Source organism: Odocoileus virginianus, unplaced genomic scaffold, assembly GCF_023699985.2.
Source record: "Odocoileus virginianus isolate 20LAN1187 ecotype Illinois unplaced genomic scaffold, Ovbor_1.2 Unplaced_Contig_6, whole genome shotgun sequence".
Classification (NCBI taxonomy): domain Eukaryota; kingdom Metazoa; phylum Chordata; class Mammalia; order Artiodactyla; family Cervidae; genus Odocoileus; species Odocoileus virginianus.
The window spans coordinates 429,439-448,978 of NW_027224323.1; the positions used below are offsets into that span (position 1 = coordinate 429,439).

The following is a 19,540-nucleotide window of genomic DNA, read 5'->3' on the forward strand; positions in this document are numbered from 1 at the left end:
AGCAGCCATCCTGACTGGCGTGTAATGGTACCTCATTGTGGTTTTCATTTGCATTTCTCTGATAATGAGTGAGGTTGAGCATCTTTTCATGTGTTTTTGTGCCATCTGTATGTCTTCCTTGGAGAAATGTCTGTTGAGTTCTTTGGCCCATTTTTTGATTGGGTCATTTATTTTTCTGGAGTTGAGCTGGAGGAGTTGCTTGTATATTTTTGAGATTAATCCTTTGTCTGTTGCTTCATTTGCTATTATTTGCTCCCAATCTGAGGGCTGTCTTTTCACCTTGCTTATAGTTTCCTTTGTTGTGCAAAAGCTTTTAAGTTTCATTAGGTCCCATTTGTTTATTTTTGCTTTTGTTTCTAAAATTCTGGGATGTGGGTCATAGAGGATCCTGCTGTGATTTATGTCGGAGAGTGTTTTGCCTATGTTCTCCTCTAGGAGTTTTATAGTTTCTGGTCTTACATTTAGATCTTTAACCCATTTTGAGTTTATTTTTGGGTATGGTGTTAGAAAGTGTTCTAGTTTCATTCTTTTACAAGTGGTTGACCAGTTTTCCCAGCACCACTTGTTAAAGAGGTTGTCTTTTTTCCATTGTATATCCTTGCCTCCTTTGTCGAAGATAAGGTGACCATAGGTTCATGGGTTTATCTCTGGGCTTTCTATTCTGTTCCATTGATCTATATTTCTGTCTGTGTGCCAGTACCATACTGTCTTGATGACTGTGGCTTTGTAGTAGAGTCTGAAGTCAGGCAGGTTGATTCCTCCAGGTCTATTCTTCTTTCTCAAGATTACTTTGGCTATTCGAGGTTTTTTGTATTTCCATACAAATTGTGAAATTATTTGTTCTAGTTCTGTGAAAAATACCGTTGGTAGTTTGATAGGGATTGCATTGAATCTATAGATTGCTTTGGGTAGTATAGCCCTTTTGACAATATTGATTCTTCCAATCCATGAACACGGTGTATTTCTCCATCTGTTTGTGTCCTCTTTGATTTCTTTCATCAGTGTTTTATAGTTTTCTATGTATAGGTCTTTTGTTTCTTTAGGTAGATACACTCATAAGTATTTTATTCTTTTTGTTGCAATTGGTGAATGGTATTGTTTCCTTAATTTCTCTTTCTGTTTTCTCATTGTTAGTGTATAGGAATGCAAGAGATTTCTGTGTGTTAATTTTGTATCCTGCAACTTTACAGTATTCATTGATTAGCTCTAGTAATTTTCTGGTAGAGTCTTTAGGGTTTTCTATGTAGAGGATCATGTCATCTGCAAACAGAGAGAGTTTCACTTCTTCTTTTCCTATCTGGATTCCTTTTACTTCTTTTTCTGCCCTGATTGCTGTGGCCAACACTCCCAAAACTATGTTGAATAGTAGTGATGAAAGTGGACATCCTTGTCTTGTTCTTGACTTTAAGGGAAATGCTTTCAATTTTTCACCATTGAGGGTGATGCTTGCCGTGGGTTTGTCATATATAGCTCTTATTATGTTGAGGTATGTTCCTTCTCCGTGATGGTTTAGTCTATTTTCTCCCTCTTCCCTGGACACCTGAGGGCATGTCTACCAAACTGTCATAAGGATTGTCACTGATGAACACCTGCCCGATGAAAGGCACAGTTTCCTGTTTACTTAATGTGGACATTTGTGTGTTTTAAATGAGGTGACTTTTGCACAGACATGTGTGTGCAGGGCAAATATTTAATCAATGTATTTAAACCTTCAGAAATCAAGTAACACTGACCAGGACATGATTAACTGACCAGGAGAGATGAGGTGAGAGCGGGAGTGTGAATGTGAAGAGAGCACGATCATGTTAATCAGGAACCAGGAGAGTTGTCTTCATGTTGTTGATCTTGATTCCATTGAGATGAGGACGTGTCTGGTCTCAGTTACTCTTTCTGTAGGTGAAGAAAACAGAACCAAAGGTTTAGTCGATTCGACTGTGTGATGGCTGACAGGGGTGAGCCTCAGGCAATAGGCTGTCCAGGGTACAGGAAGCTGGAAGCTGATCCAACGTCCAATTTCAGGTGGACCTCAACACTGCACATGTCTGTGATGGCAGGTTCCCTGTGGAATTGTCCCCAGGATGTACAATGCTTGGAGATTTCCCATTGGGGATCGATTCTAGGAGTAATGATTTTAGAATGCATATAAATTGTGGTGTTTCATCTAAAGATGAATTTCAGGCTCTGTAATTGGACCAGAAAACATAATGGTGCAACTTCTCTTTTCTGGGTCCTCAATAATTAACCATTTTACCTTTTTTAATAGTAGAGTAGAGTTGATTATCAATGTTGCATGAATTTCAAGTGTTGAGCCAAGTGATTATACACACAAAAGCTAGTATCTAATCTTTTTCAGATTCTTTTCCCATATGGGTTTTTACAGAGTACTTCGTATAGTCCCCTGTGCTATGTAGTTGGACCTTGTTCTCTATCCATCCTGTACATAACAGTTTGCATCTACTAACCCCAAACTTCTCAGACAGTAAGGAGTCTGCTTGCAATCCAGGGGACCCAGGTTTGATCCCTTTATTGGTAAGATCCTCTCTAGAAGGGAATGGATACTCAGGCCAGTAATTTTTTCCTGGAAAATCCAGTGGACAGAGGAGCCTGTAGGGCTATGGTCCATGGGGTCGCAGAGAGTCAGACATGGCTGAGAAACTAACCCTTTCTTCCACTTTCTCTTTTGAACAGCAAACATCCCAGTACTTCTTTTCCACAATCCCCTCCCATTTGGCAACCACAAGTGTGTTCTCCACATTGTGAGTCTGTTTCTACTTTGTAAATAAGTTCCTCCATGTCATGTTTTAGAATCCATGTAGAAGTGATATCTATAGCCCACCAGGTTCCTCTGTCCATGGAGATGCTCCAGGCAAGACTACTGGAGTGTGTTGCAATTTCATCTCCAGGGGGTCTTCCTAACCCAGGGATTGAAGGCGGGTCTCCTGCACACTTGGCAGGTTCTTTACTGTCTGAGCCACAACATTTACCTACACTAAAGTGAGAGTTGGGCTATTAGGAAATCAGATTGTGAAAAAATTGATGCTTTTGAACTCTGGTGTTGGAGAAGACCCTTGAGAGTCCCTTGGACTGCAAGGAGATCCAACCAGTCCATCCTAAAAGAAATTAGTACTGAATATTCACTTGACAGGTTAAGCTGAATTTCCAGTCCTTTGGCCACCTGATGTGAAGAACTGACTCACTGGGAAAGACTGATGCTGGGAAAGATTGAGGACAGGAGGAGAAGGGGATGACAGAGGATCAGATGGTTGGATGGCATCACCGACTCAATGGACATGAGTTTGAGTAAAACCTGGTGTACTACAGGCCTTGAGGTCACAAAGAGTTGGACATGACTGAGCAACTGAACTGAACTGAAAACTATAAGTGAAATTTATGGTATTTGTCTTTCTCTTTCTGGCTTATTTCACTCAGTATGACAAATATCTAGGTCCATCCAAGTTGCTGCAAGGTTCATTGCTTCTTTTTATGGCTGTACAATGTTCCATTGAATATACATACCACATCTTTGTTATCATATTCACCTGGAAGCTAGTGCTTTTCCTCACTTTGTTTCTTAATTTTCTTTCTCAACAAAAATTTAAAGACCATATTTTGGTCTAGAGCAGTGTCATTTCCTGAGGCTGTCTTAGTTTAGAAAGTTTAAACATCTCACTTTTGGAACATCTTCTGAGTGGGAATATAAAGCAAATACATGTTTCAGACAGTGTGGTTGGAAGGCACTTACTGGTTCTATCAGAATCATATGAGATTAATCAGTGGCCTTGCACAAAGCATGAAAGTGGAAGTTGCTCAGTAATGTCCAACTCCTTGTAATCCCATGGCCCATGACAGTCCATGGAAATATCTAGGCCAGCATACTGGAGAAGTTTTTCCCTTCTCCAGGGAATCTTCCCAACCCAGGAGTCAAACCCAGGTCTCCCCAGCTGAGCCACAAGGGCAAGAATACTGAAATGCGCAGCCTATTCCTTCTCCAGCAGATTTGTCCAACCCAGGAATTGAACCAGGGTCTCCTGCATTGCAGGTGGATTCTTTAACAACTGAGCTATAGGAAGCAGGGCTCTCTTTAACACCGATTCTCTTGGAGGAGGAATGTGTGAGGACAACCACGAGGCCAGGACTAATGGGAACACTAATAATTTCCACCAACTCGTGGGGATTCCTGCTTCTCTCTGATGACTCTGGTCTGTGAGATTCCAGCAAGATAAGACTCTCTCACCACAGCTGCTCACTGTTAATCAACCAAACTGCTTGCCATTTTATATGCCTCAAGAGTAGCGAAATTATGCTTTAGTGACACATGTAAATTGTTGGGACAAACATTTCACACATATGAAAAAACAGTGTGTCCTTATTGCTTCATCTGGAAGGGTCACCATTAATAACGGACTGCATGTACTTACAAAAGGGTCAGAGTCACTTCTTTTTCACTCCTCTGGACAGTCATCTGGGGAAAAACAAAATGGGAGAAATAAAAGAGCCACCGATTACTAACATTCCCGGCATTTTCAAGGATTCTTTCTTTCTTTAAATAACAGTTCTTAAAAGAGATTACTTGTGGAAGAAGAAATTTTAAATAAGCAGACTTGTTTCCTGAAATTTATACACCAGGTGAGTGATATGTCTAGGGGAAAATGTTTAAGTCCATTACCATTATCGATGATATTCCGGATATTTTCTTCTGGAATCCCTTTTTCTCTCACTGCATTCTTGAACTTCTCTATGTTTTCCGAGTCAACACTATCTCCTGAACCTGTAAAATCACCATGCAAAAAGCAGAATTGTTGACCCCTGGGAACCCACAGAAATGTCTGAATATACAGAACAAGAAATGCAATGGGCCAATCAGATGTTCACTTGTATATTCTAAAAGCTTCAAACAATTCCCATGACACAGATATGCACTTTCTGTCCTAAGAATTGACCCCAGTCCCACTTGATGAGTAGGACACTCTACCCCTCAGCATTAGGAGCTGGATCGCAAATACTTGCCAGGATCTCCATGAATTTGGGGTTCACGCCATCTTAATATGCAATCTACTTGCTTCTCATACCTTCCTTGAATATGTACCTGCCACTCATATCTGTTTGTACACCAAGCTTAGTAGTAAAAATCTTTGTTCCCTTCCACATACAGATTCACCTCATCACACATAATAACCGGGGGTGACTTACTCTTTCATGAACCTACCATTCTACCCAATAGCCTTTTCTGAAATAGACCCCTGTTGTCCCCATGGCGCACACACACCTCTCAGTGCTTCTCTGTGGTTACTTGATGGGGTGATGTCAGTGTTCATAAGAACAATTCATTTGAAATATGGAGAAGGACAAAAATTTATCATATAAGAGTCTGTTCCAAGGTTTACAGTGCACCAGAAAACTGATCTTGTAAAATAATACATACACCTGAAATGTGCATATATATGGAATCTGGAAATAAGGTACTGAAAATGAATTTATTTGCAGGCCATCAGTGGAGAAACAGTCATAGAGAAGAGACTTATGGACATGGGGAGAGGGGAGGAGACGGTGAGATGTATGGAGGGAGTATCATGCAAACTTACATGACCACATTTAAAATAGCTAGCCAATGGGAATTTGCTGTGTGTCTCAGGGAACTCAAACAGGGGCCCTGTATCAACCTCAAAGGGTGGGAGAGAGATGGGAGGGAGTTTCAAAAGGGAGGGGACATATATATACCTATGAGCTTCCCTTGTGTCTCTGCTAGTAAAGATCCCTCCTGCAGTGTGGGAGATCTGGGCTTGATCCATGGGTTGGGAAGTTACTCTGGGGAAGGGAAAGGCTACCCACTCCAGGATTCTGTCCTGGAGAATTCCATGGACTTTATAGTCCATGGGGTCATGAAGAGTCAGACATGACTGAGCAACTTTCACAGAAGCCTAGGTATAACTATGGCTGATTCATGTGGATGTTTGGCAGAAAACACACAATCTATAAAGCTGTGATCCTTCAATTAAAAACAATAAAATTTAAATATGAAATAAAGTCAGCCTCATTTACACATGGCTTGAAATTCGTTGACATACATAAAATAAAAGATTCTAGTAAAACTTCATTTTTAAAATTTCAGCAGGTAGGAATCATTTTGAAATATTTGATGTGATATTCTGTGCCCTATGACACCCTGTTTCTTGGTAGATTACCTTCTAGGATCATGAATTCGGTGAGCATAAAGACGCAGGCCTCGCATCCTGGATATGGAATCCTGTCAGCACCTCCTGATACTCTAAATGAAAGTCCTGACAGGGGCCATGTTACATGAGAATGGCAATGGGAATTATAGGATGTCATACCTACCAAATAATTGCACCACTTCTGTCTTCTTGCCATGTCCATCCACATTGATATCATGAGCTATGAGAGCGTTGTTGTCTGCACTAACCAGTCGAAATTCAGTGTAACCCGCGTCTATGAGAGAGAGAAAAGATACAAATAGCGGCACTTTAACATATTGTCAGATGATTGTGACAGACGGCAGGCATGAAGATCAGCCCATAGTGTATGGGCCCACTCATGCCATGCGTGCCCAGAGTGGTACCGTTACCCACGGCAAGGAGAGGAGGCACGACTGGTCCTCATCATCACTTTTCCTGTACTTAACCAGTCACTCCTTGCTGTCTTACTAAAATGCTTTCTAGAATGTGTGTTCTGAGAAACCTAACAGATTATTTTTTGGCTTTTGAATTAATTTCTTTATTTTTGATGTGCAGAGTCTTCCCTCTGCCCATGGGCTTTCTGCACTTGTGGTGACTGTGGAATAGAGTCTGATTGTGGTGTGCGGGCTTCTCATTGCAGTGGTGTCTCTTGTTGCTGAGCACAGGCTCTGGGGTGCGTGGGCTTCACTAGCTGCAGCTCAGGGTTCTGGAGTGTAGGATCAGTAGTTGTGGTCCATGAGCTCATTTGTCCCACTACATGTGGGATCTTCTCGGACTAGGGATTGAACCTATGTCTCCTGCCCTGGCAGGCAGATTCTTATCCCCTGGACCACCAGGGAAGTCCCCGAGAGTGTTTTAAATAGCATAAACATATGATCAAATCCAGGTTCAAAACTCCTTTGTATTTCTCTTACAACAGCCATGGAGTGGGTTCCTCTTGACCAAAACCAACCTACCTTGTGTTTATTACCTTCTGTTCCCGAGTGCCTATGCCAGGTCAGGCAACCTCTTGAACACTTTCAGTACTGTGTTTCCCGAATCCATCAGACTGGGGTATGACCCAGCCCACTGCCGTGTCTGTTCATGTGAAGACAGCTTACCTGCTGGGACGTGTAGGCAGTGACCACCTAGTGGTGACCTCCTTCCCCTCCTGAAGTGCTGCCCCTCCTCTCCGCCCTGCCCGTGTTTCGGGACAAGAAGCATCTCTGACCTACTGTGTGTCCCCTCGACACCCTCTACATCCATCCTCTCTCTCCTGGCCTCCATCTCAGCAACATGAGATGTAAGACTGCCCATCAGTGACCCTGAAGCATGCAAACACCACTGCTCCGTGTCTGAAACACTGAAAATTATTAGTGTCCTTGGGGGGAAAAAAAAAAACAGCCAAAGCAGCTTCAGAGTCTCAGAGCCCTGACAAGAATATGCAATTTTCCCAAGGCCACGCCGAGTCCACCAGCCTTGCTCACATTGGGACAGCTTAATTCAGACTAGGCATGTCCTCAGATTATCAGTGACCTCCTGTGGTTAACCATGACTTCACCAAGATGGGCATAGCAGCATTACTGAGCTGACTGTGACGTTCATGAATGGATGGGACAGTGAGAGTAAACCTATTTTCTTGATGTCAGGACACCATCAATGACACTGCTGGTACCGGGCCTGATGTGGGGACACCTCACATTCCCCAAGACACACCTGAAGGCTGCAATGGCTGGTCCCCAAGAGACCTTCCAAGAAGTCTTGCACTTCTGTTTATTTCCCTTGTTTAGTCACTGGGTAAAAATCAAGGTAAAAAGGATTGCAAAAATGGAGAAGAGTAAAGACAGTGGAAGCATTCATGATTCACCCAAAGGAAACCATATAGTGGGAATAAGAAAATGAAGGCATAATTTAGAAAACCTCTAATACCAGAAGTTATCAATCCAAGTATGGGGAAATATTTCAGGCATGAATTTTACTAATTTGTGGCTATTGCTCATGTGCTATGTGACTATTTAGTTTAGGCGAGGGTTGTGATCACATATTGATGTGTTTAAATTTTAATCAAACCTTTTTCCCTTAGGCCATGTGAAAATAAGAATGTTATTTATGGCCATTATGAAGAGTTCAGAGATACAAAGCTTAGCCAGCATCCCCATTCCTTTGTGTAGAAGCTGCCTTTATGGTTGAAACCATAATGATTTCCTTGAGTTCAAGTTCATCCATCTCACCTTGAATGGACCAAGATATTATAAGATTGTTTTTAAAAATTGAATGGCACTAATGTGCCACCTCAAGATAGAACCCAAGACCTCAGTTTATAAGCCTGTTGTAAATTATCTGTGAGAACCATACAAAATAGAAATTCTACACTCATGCTCAGTCACATTGTTCTTGTTGATATTTAATCGCTATGTCATGTCTGACTCTCCACGACCCCTGAACCCCACACCAACTTCCTCTGTCCTGCATGGTCTTCCAGAGTTTGCGCAAATTCACGTCCTTTGAGTCAATGATGTCAATGACCATCTAATCCTCTGTCATTCCCTCCTCCTCCCACCTTCAAACTTTCCCAGCATCAGTGTCTTTTCCAATGAGTCAGTTCTTCGCATCAGGTGGCCAACATACTGGGACTTTAGCTTCAGCATCCATCCTTCCAATGAATATTCAGGACTGATTGCCTTTACAATGGACGGGTTTGATCTCCTTGCAGGCCCAGAGACTCTCAAGAGTCTTCTACACCAACACAGTTTAAAAACATCAGTTCTTTTGTGCTCAGCCTTCTTTATGGTGAAACTCTCAAATCCATACATAACTACTGAAGAAACAACCCTACTGTTGACAGAATGGACATTTGTTGGCAAAGTGGTGTCACTGCATTTTAATAAGCTGTCTTGGATTGTCATTGCTTTCCTTCCAAACATCAATTATCTTTAATTACGTAGCTGCAGTCACAATCTGCAGAGATTTTCAAACCCAAGAAAATAAAATCTGTCACTTCTTCCACTCTTTCCACTTTATATTTCCCATATAATCAGGGGACCAGATGCCATGATCTTAGTGTTTTTGCGTGTTGAGTTTCAGACCAGCTCTTTCAATCTCCTCTTTCACCATTGTCAAGAGATTCTTTCATTCCTCTTCACTTTCTTCCATTAAAGTGGTATCATGTGCATATCTCAAGCTGTTGATATTTCCAGTAGCAATCTTAATTCTAGTTTGTCATTCATCCAGCCTGACATTTATCATGATGTAGGCTGCATATAAGTTATACAAGCAGCATGACAGTTTATACTATCTTGTACTCTTTTCCCATTTTTGAACCAGTCTGTTTTTCCCGTCCAGTTCTCACTGTTGCTGACTGATTCACGTACAGGTTTCTCTGGAGACAGGGAAAGCAATCCGGGATTCCCATATGCTTAAGAATTTTCCACAGTTTGTTGTGATCCACACAGTCAAAGGCTTTACAATAGTCAATGAAGCAGAAAAAAGATTTCCCTTATTTGTCCATGATCCATTGAATGTTGACAATTTGATCTGGTTCATTTCCCTTTTCTAAACCATGCCTATACTTCTGGAAGTTGTCAGATCATGTACTGCTGAATCCCAACTTGAAGGATGTTAACTTGCTCACATGTGAAATGAGCACAACAGTACAGTAGTTTGAACAATCTCTGTCATTGTCCTTCTAAGGGACTGAAATGGAAACTAACCTTTTCCAGTTCTTTGGCCACTGCTGAGTTTTCCAAAGTTTCTGACACATAGTTTGCAGCCCTTTAATAGCATCATTTTTTTTAGGATTTTAAAGAGTACATCTTGAATTCTGTCACCTCCATTAGTATTGTTCATATATTGTTGTTCATATCCTAAAGCCCACTTAACTTCACAGTCTAGGATGTCTGGATCCGGTCTCGTTGAGTAACATTCCATTGAGGGGAGATGTTCCAGTCCCTGACCTCTGAGTTTTAGTAGGAATAGAATTCAAGTGTGTGGCTTAATTGAAGAAAGTTGAGAGCAAGATTTCCACCCGAACATACTCTTTCCAGTGAAACATTCATACTTACAGTCAAGAGCATAAAAGTCTTCTTCCTTTGTGCCTGAGACATATTTTTCTATGCATTCTCCATCCTCCCTTAAAAACAAAACACATTTAAGTTAGTTGACTAAGATAATAAAAATTTGATGGATAGTTAGGATTCTTTCGGTATGACACCCAAGGATATGTGTCAAGTACCACCTCAGTGCCGGTGAACAAGTTGACCTTTAAAAGAGACAAAATGTGTGGTCTCAGATCCAGTCACCATCATGTGACAAGGATGGCTTGTCTACACAGTGAATCTGACCAGTAGTTCCAAAGATAACCTGCAGATACAAAACAGGTCGTGTGTAAAGCCAATAAACATAGAGAAATCTAGAATTTTAGGAAAAAAGACAAAGAACGAACTTTTCCGTTATATATATAGTTTCTGAAAACGGAGAGGCATAGCCATCATGACAAACCTTGTGCGTTGTCACAGCCCTGGCAATGATTCATTAGACAATGAAAGTGAAAGTGTTTCTCACTCAGTAGAGTCCAACTCTTTGTGACCCCATGGATCCGCCAGTCTCCTCCTCTGTCCATGGGATTTCTCCAGGCAAGAAGAATGGAGTGGGTTGCCATTTCCTTCTCCAGGGGAATTTCCCGACCCAGGGATTGAATCAGGGTCTCCTGCATCACAGGCAGATTCTTTACCCTCTGAGACACCAGGCAAGCCCTTATTAGATAATATGAGAGCCACCAGGCCTTATTACACAGACTAAGAGCCAACAGCAAAGCCATCATTAGACAATATGAGAGCCTAAAATCACACAACTCAAAAAAATTTTCTCCAAACACACACTCTGCCTCTATCACAATACCATATGAGGATTAAACTTGAAAGACACATGTCTGTATACATGTGTATACATACAAATTTCTCACTCACAAAGACACAAACACCAGTAAACACTTAAGTACACATGATGTGCTTATATGATATTATGAAGAGATGTGTGTGTATAATAGATGATAAGTATATATTGTCACCTCTGTAACAAAAGAATAAGTGGCTTCTCATATGTCCTCTGTACATGTATGTGAAAAAAGGTGTATTTAACACATAGAAAGAATTTTCATGAAACTAATACTAAAAGGGAAATAACCCTACAGGAACTGGATTAATTGTTGAACAGACACCGTGGAAAAGAATGCCCACAGTGAAGTGTGGTGAGTGTTCTTGGTCATTGAAAGTGAAACTGCAAGTCACTCAGTCATGTCTGCCTCTGTGTGACCAAATGGACTATACAGTCCATGGAATTCTGCAGGCCAGAATACTGGAGTGGATAGTTTATTCCATGTCCAGTGGAACTTCTTGACTCAGGAATTTAACTGGGGACTCCTGCATTGAAGGTGGATTTTTTTTACCAACTGAGCTATGAGGGAATCCCTCTTAGCCATTAGGGAATTGAAATGCATTGAAATCACTGAACAGCAACCACAAAGTGGGAATACCATAATTATCCAATACAGGGCAAATACAGAAAGTTTTATCTCAGCAGACAAACTCCTTTCATTTGGCTTGAAAAATGTAACTCCTTTCATTTGGATTGAAAAGCGTGATTCCTTGCATATGCAGACACTGATACCTGTTTTAAACATTGCGTTGAGTGATGGAAGGTGGGGAAAATGATTCATAGTGCACAATTTTCTCACGGGAAGAGCCAGAGAAGTCTAGAACGTGCAGACTTGCTCTTACCTATGGCTCTGCTGCTGCTGCTGAGTCGCTTCAGTCGTGTCCGACTCTGTGCAACCCCATAGACGGCAGCCCGCCAGGCTCTGCCATCCCTGGGTTCTCCAGGCAAGAACACTGGAGTGGGTTGCCATTTCCTTCTCCAATGCATGAAAGTGAAAAGTGAAAGTGAAGCTGCTCAGCCGCATCTGACTCTTAGCGACCCCATGGACTGCAGCCTACTTGGCTCCTCCATCCATGTTATTTTCCAGGCAAGAGTACTGGAGTGGGTCATCATTGCCTTCTCCCTGTTCCTGTATGAGTGGTTTTAACTTAATTGTAAGTATAGTATCAAATGATGAAGCTGAAACTCCAATACTTTGGCCACCTGATGCGAAGAACTGACTCACTATACGGGAATAGATTGAAGGCAGGAGGAGAAGGGGATGACAGAGGATGAGATGGTTGGATGGCATCACCAACTCAATGGACATGAGTTTGAGCAAACTCCAGGAGATGGTGATGGACAGGGAAGTCTGGCATGCTGCAGTCCATGGGGTCGCAAAGAGTAGGACAAGACTGAGTGACTGAACTGATGCTATGAAAGATATGGTTGTATATGACATAAAATCAGTTATATGTATTTATAAAGCAATATCTCCAAGCATAAAACATTTCATTGTTTTATTTCTTCATATTTTTCTTCCTGACAAGGCATACCTGAGTTTACATGTTCTGGTTTGGTTTTTCTCGGGTGGGCTGAGGTGGGGGATAACTGCGAAACAAATGTGTTGACTTCTGCAATACTTGCATGTTCCTAGGAAACCGTTGTGGTAGAGTGGACATTCCATGAATGAGACTTGGAGCTGTGTGTGTCCTCCGTTGCTCACTCCTGTCCGATTCTTTGGGACCCCTTGGACTGTAGCCCACCAGGCATCTCTGTCCGTGGGATTCTCCAGGCAAGTATACAGGAGTGGGTGGCCGTTTCCTCCTCCAGGGGATCTACCTGACTCAGTGATCGAACTCATGGCACGTGCATTGGCAGGCGCCTGGGAAGGCACCTGGGAAAGTCACTGGGGGCTCTGACGGCTTTGGGAAACTCAGTGGTGATGAGACATCACGTGAGGAAGCCCCGAGGGCAGAGCTCACTGTGTGCTCTCCCCGGGCTCTCACTTCTGGGCTCAGCGGGAATCATTTCTTACAAATCCGCAGGAAGGCTTCAAGCCCTGGTGGGGACTCAAGGACATGAGCGTCTTCCCTCCGCTGTGTCCCTCTCTCCTTTAATGAGCTGATGCCAGGAGCTTCTGGGTTCCCCCTCTAAGCAGAATTTTCAGGACATTCCCTGGAGGCTCACAGAGGTACTGCCCTCGCCCCAGCTCAGAGACCCTGCTCAGCCCCACAGCTCAGGGTGTCTTCATCTCAACATCTCCCAAAGAGCTCCCTGCAGACAGGGAGGAGACATCCTCCCTTATGCTGGGGTTTACAGGTGTTTTCCTTTTGGGTGATTTTTACTTACTTGACATAAAAGTGGAACAGTATTGTGCCATTTTCTTCATCAAACTCAATGTAACGCATGAAAGTGTGGAATGCCCCACCCTCGGTGATCTTCTCTACGTTATCAGCGCCATTGTAATGAGATATCCATCTTCCTGTGAACTACAAGTAAAATTCCCTTCAGAAATCTTAGTCCATCTCTGTCAATTCTGCCCGACATCATCCCTCAGGAGTTTCCCTGCCCTTTCACTTGAGCAGAAGTTACCTATCATTATGAACACAGCCCTAGGTGTAAAATCATGGGAAAATTCATGTCAGATAAAGGAAGTAATTGAGGTATTACTGAGATAGCTTGAGCTGTCTTGTCAAATGTAAGAGGCCTAATCCAGTAGCTATGTGATGTTCCTTCATTTTTACAAGAGCAGTGAACATGCATGAGAGCCAATGAATATATGGCAGAGGTGATACAGAGATCACAAACAGCATGTATAGAGCCAGTGAATGGAGCAATTTTGAATTGCAGGGAGATGGCTAGACTTAGCGATCCACATGACCAAACCTCAATAGGGACATTCACATGGATACACATCAAGATCTCCTCCCAAGCTTGAACCACCGTTCAAATGCCCCAGTACCTGTGAGTTGTCTGTCTGTGCTTCACCTTCACTGGCCACAAGCAGACCAAGGACAAGACTGAACAGCAGAACCTTCATCTTGCTGACTCTCAAGACCCTTATTCTCTAGAAGCTGAGGGTGTCCCAGTGGGTTGGAGAGGATGCAAAATTCCTGCCACTTTTATGGTCTGAGTGTGTTGGCGTGACACATCATGAACCAATGGTTGTTCCTCATATGACCACAGTTAAAACAGAAGGCAACTTCAGTATCCTGGTTGGCAGAGATAAACGTTTCTGTTATTCTGTCATTTTAATAATGATATTTGTTTTAAGAGAAGCATATGTAGATGTGCGCATTTGACATTTTAAGTGAGAAATTGCAGTACATCCAATATTGCAAGGGGACAATTATTGATTTTCCTGTTTATCATGAGATCCAAAATGAGATGAACTGTCCAAGGTTCATATCCCTCACTCCTGCTTAACATTTCTTTTCTGAAAGTAACGATTGACTGTGTGGTTTAGCCAAGGGAACACTATTTCCTAAGAGTCCCTTGGAAAGACTCCTGTTATTCTGATGTGAGGAGCAGGTCAGCACCAAGAAATTTTCACCTTCTCCTGCCCCAATGTGGCCTTTTTCCTCCTGAGTACTAAGAGGACGGTCTGGTAAAATGCCACTTAAACTCATTTGGAGAAAGCACATCAGTAGTTTATTTTCAGTAATTTCTTTCCAGACACGCTTTTACCCATTTAATCTGTAATATAATATTTACTCACTAACTCAGTTGTTTCTCCCAGCGAGTAAAAGAGCTGGACAGCAGTTCTTACAATTTTTAGAATTCTGAATGGAAAAAATAAATTTTCTTACTCAAGGTTAGTTAGGAACTAAGTTACTGAAACAGTGAAAGAGTCATTTTTTTTTTTGTATTTTTTAATCAAATTTTACTTAGGTTCATCTTCATTCATGGTTATTTATCAAACAAATACATTGAAAGATTTATTTTGTTCTAGTATAGAAATTATGAAGTGAGATTCAGGGTTCCTGCATCACCTAAGTGAGAACTGACCCAGTGCTGTCTGCTCTCGGGACAGATCAGAGCTCTGAATCCTTCATTTGCATTGAAGTCAGAACTTTGAGGAGAGCTTCTCATCTCAAGGGTGTCTTCAGCTCACATCTTCAGAGGATCACTTCCCTTCATGTTTACATGGACTGACAATAGTATCTATGTTTTTTTCCCCCCTTTTATTCTCTTTTCTTTCAGCTGAAATATCATGCTTTCTCTTTTGTTCATACATTCCTCTGTATATTATCCTGTCGTATTTTCAGCTGGAAAGTCTGCGTGATAGAAGGTTTTCATGTCTCCGAAATATCCTGAAACAGTTTCCTGTCTTTGGTCTTTGATCCAGATACTAATTTTCTATTTTTGACTGTTTCTTTGTCTTTGCTGCATCATGCAGCATGCAGGTTCTTAGTTCTCTAAGGAGGATGAAACCCTTATGGGCCCTGTGCTCTGTGCAGGGGAAGGGCAATATCTTACCACTGGACTACCAGAGAAGTCCCTGATTCAGACAACTTGAGTACTCATGTCATCACAGCTAACACCCCTTATCATCCCATCATCACCCTTCCACCTCTACTTTTGTACCTAAAGTGTTCCCAGGTTTTCCTTTTGGACTCTTCCCAACATGTGTCCCCAGGAAGTGTATCCTAGGATCATCCCATCTTAGGAAGATCTTTCTTATTGCCAGTCAAGAGGAGATTAGACACTAGTTCTTCTAAGAGATTATGGCAACAGTTGTCATAATCAAGTTGGCTCCCATTCTCTTAGCCCTCTTCTTCCCTAGTGTGTTCACAAGTCTGTTCTCTATATCTGCATCTCTGTTCCTCCCCTGCAAATAATATGTAGCTGGTGAGAAGTCGGTGAAACACAAAGAGCCCAGAGAGGCGCTTTGTGATGACCTGGAGGGGTGAGATGGGGTGAGGGGAGGGGGCTCAAAAAGGAAGTGATTAATGCATTGTTGTATGGCAGAAGCCAAGAAAACATTTTAAGACATTCTCCAATTAAAAAATAGAAGAGAAAGGGAAAAGTTTTCATCCTTAGGGTAACAGAAAAAAAGAAAAATCCCATTGCTTAGTATTGAAAGGACTCATATGCCCTTTAATCCCAACTCTCATTAATATTGGTCAAAATGTAGGCAATAGAGTAATAAATAACAGCAGACCCATCTTACCAAAACATTACTGCTGTAACTCGCTCCAAATAGCGCTGAGCCCTGCTTGGTACATCTTCCTGTTTTCTCCTCAGATTTATTCAGGTTTTTGTAGCTGAGAAGTCTCTAACAGCAGGTTATTAATTTTGTTTTACTTGTCTGTTTTCTCTGTAACCACTGCTTTTACATCTTAGATTGCGCAACTCTTAACTAAACATCGCAAGGAGGCTATTGATCTTGGCCACTCAAAATTTCAGTTTCCCTCAATGATTCGTGACCAAGGTTGCAATGCAGTTAGAGTCTAAAGTTGAGACAATCAAACACAAGCCCACTATTTTAAAGAAAGTAACTGTCTATATAGCTTTTATGACAAAAATGTATTTTTGTATTTATTTATTAGTGAATTTATATATTTGCACTAGGTCTTAGTTTCAACACACGAAGTCTTTGCTTTGTCATAGCTGGGATCTTTAGTTATGGCACATGGACTCTCTACTGGTGCTACTGACAGACCAGTGAACGTGAAAAAGGAGGCAGGGAGGTAAGGAATACGACTTTATTTGGGCAGTTGGCTGAGAAGATGGTAGACTAATGTCTCAGAGTAACCATATTGTCAGGGTTTGGAGGCCACGTTCTTTTACAGAACCAGAGGGAGAGAAGTTATGAGAAACTAAAGTGAAAAGGCAGAATAGAGAGCTAGAGACAGTGAGAAAGCAAAGTAAAAATGGTCTTCAGTCTTGCAGAACATCTCGGAATGGGCCAGCCTTTGGAATGTGTGTGTTAATTTCTTCTTTTCATACCTGGGCAGGGTCAGATTACCTCCCTGTGAGCTGAGAAAAGGCACTTTAACAGCCAGGCTGAAGGGTAGTGTTTCTGAGGCAGGCCATAATGTCGATTATAATAACAATGGCAACAAAAAGCAAGCCACAGAAACAGTTCCAACATGGAGTCGGCTGCGGTTCTTCTCTACAGTCCCCACTGTCAAAGTCCATCCTACAGTCTTATGGAAAAAGAGGGCAGTGACCATGCTGCTTCACGAGAAGGATCATTCTGGGAGAGTTCACCACTGGTGTCAGTGTTTCATATGTTGAGATTTTGCTTCTTGTTTTCCTCTTTGGAAAGTGTCTACTGGACACCTACTGTCACCCTCAAAATTCTGCACTTGAAATCCAGGAGACAATAACTCAAGTTAAGGAGTTGAGCACTTTTCCATGCATGGGAAGACACAAGAGTCAGGGCTCATTAAAATGACTTCCTTGATATGTACTTCACCTCTCTGAGGGCACAGGATCCTATAATCTCAGCGTTTCTTCAGGGTTCACCACAGGGAGTGGCTGTAGTGTGATGATCCTAGATAGCAGATATTCTCCTTCTTCTCATCTAAACAGTTCATGTTGGAGGGCTGTGATTGTTGGGTACAATTTTCAGGCTTCCCCCTCTTGGTCATGAATGTGACCAATTTTTGGAGATATTTTATGATCAACACTTGTCACGGCACTGGCAGGCTCCACCCAGTTTAGGCAAAAATTTTTGATGTGCCACTCCAGGTGTTCAGTTTTGGACCAGGCCCCATCAGCAATTAAAAATTATCTGTGGATTCTGGCTAACTAAAATCCAAGAGACATTTTCCCTTATTGCTTCATCCCATACTTAGAATCACAATGTTACAAGTGTTTTATGTTGTACATGTGATTTTCTCAAGATGTTTAGCCATGGAAGTATTGTTGGAGACCTGATTACCCTTTGGGTACTGCAAGGAGCAACAGTACTTAAAATGAGACCGTGTATAAAAAATGAAGCTAGTGACATTGACAATGACATAGATCAGCACAGAGATACAAAGCACAATTTGAAAACAAAAAACAAATGTAAACAATGTTCACTCTAACTACTTGTAATCCAGTTTCTGCAGTGCTGGAGTGGTGAGCAGCGGCTGAAAGAGATGGGAATACCAGAACACATGACCTGCTTCTTGAGAAATTTGTATGCAGGTCAGGAAGAAATGGTTAGAACTGGACATGGAACAACAGACTGGTTTCAAATAAGAAAAGGAGTATGACAAGGCTGTATATTGACGCCCTGCTTATTTAATTTATATGCAGAGTACATCATGAGAAGCGCTGGGCTGGAGGAAGCGCAAGCTGCAATCAAGATTGCTGGGAGAAATAACAATAACCTCAGCTATGCAGATGACACCTCCTTTATGGCAGACAGCAAAGCAGAACTAAAGAGCCTTTTAAGGAAAGTGAAGAAGACCTATAGAGCCTCTTGATGAAAGTCAAAGAGAAGAGTGAAAAAGTTGGCTTAAAGCTGAACATTTAGAAAGGTAAGATCACGGCCTGTGGTCCCATCACTTCCTGGCAAATAAATAGGGAAACAGTGGTTGACTTTGTTTTGGGGGGCTCCAAAATCACTGCAGATGGTGACTGCAGCCATGAAATTAAAAGATGCTTACTGCTGGGAAGGAAAGTTATGACCAACCTAGACAGCAGATGAAAAAGCAGACACACAACTTTGCCAAACAAAGGTCCATCTAGCCAAAGCTATGGTTTTTTCCAGAAGTCATGTATGGATGTGAGAGTTGGACTATAAAGAAAGTCAAGCACTGAAGAATTGGTGTTTTGGAACTGTGGCATTGTAGGAGGCTCTTGAGAGTCCCTTGTAATGCAAGGAGATTCAACCAGCCCATCCTAAAGGAGATCAATCCTGAGTATTCATTGGAAGGACTGATGGTGAAGCCGAAAGTCCAATATTTTGGCCACCTGATGCAACGAGCTGATTCATTTGAAAATACCCTGATGTTAGGAAAGATTGAAGGCAGGAGGAGAAGGGGACGACAGAGGATGAGATAGTTGGATGGCATCACCGACTCAATGGACATGAGTTTGGGTAAACTCCGAGAGTTGGTGATGGACAGGGAGGCCTGGCGTGCTGCTATTCATGGGGTCGCAGAGTCGGACATGACAGAGCGACTGATTGGAACTGTATCCAGTTTTAGTAATCAAGTGACCCTGGGAGGGGAATAACTGATATAGTGAGCTATCAGTAGTTTCATTGTACTGGCCATGCACATTTATGCATGGCTTAATCTTTGAGACAAGTGTATTTTACTGGCAGGATCAGGCAGGTAGGGAGAAAAAGATAAGTGATTCAATTTTACTCACAGAATGTATAGCTAACCAAGTTACTAGCCAACATTATTAGTTTGAGTCGGTTTTTCTTATACGTGGAAAACAGGTTTAAGCCAGTCATTTTCTTTCTTTCTTTTTTTTTTTTTATAGAAACCTTAAAAATTACAACC

General features: G+C 41.9%; 1 protein-coding gene across 1 annotated transcript; it reads right to left on the bottom strand.

Annotated features, from left to right (window-relative positions):
• Positions 1 to 1,672: 1,672 nt before the first annotated feature.
• On the bottom strand, positions 1,673 to 14,189 carry LOC110125543 (odorant-binding protein-like). Its single transcript, XM_070463761.1, has 7 exons — positions 14,050 to 14,189; positions 13,437 to 13,576; positions 10,235 to 10,302; positions 6,337 to 6,447; positions 4,667 to 4,768; positions 4,419 to 4,462; positions 1,673 to 1,890 (listed from the first exon to the last, which is right to left on the bottom strand). Exons 1-6 carry the CDS (start codon positions 14,125 to 14,127, stop codon positions 4,443 to 4,445), a joined length of 519 nt encoding a protein of 172 aa, XP_070319862.1. The 5' UTR covers positions 14,128 to 14,189; the 3' UTR covers positions 1,673 to 1,890; positions 4,419 to 4,442.
• Between the last annotated feature and the right edge of the window lie 5,351 nt (positions 14,190 to 19,540).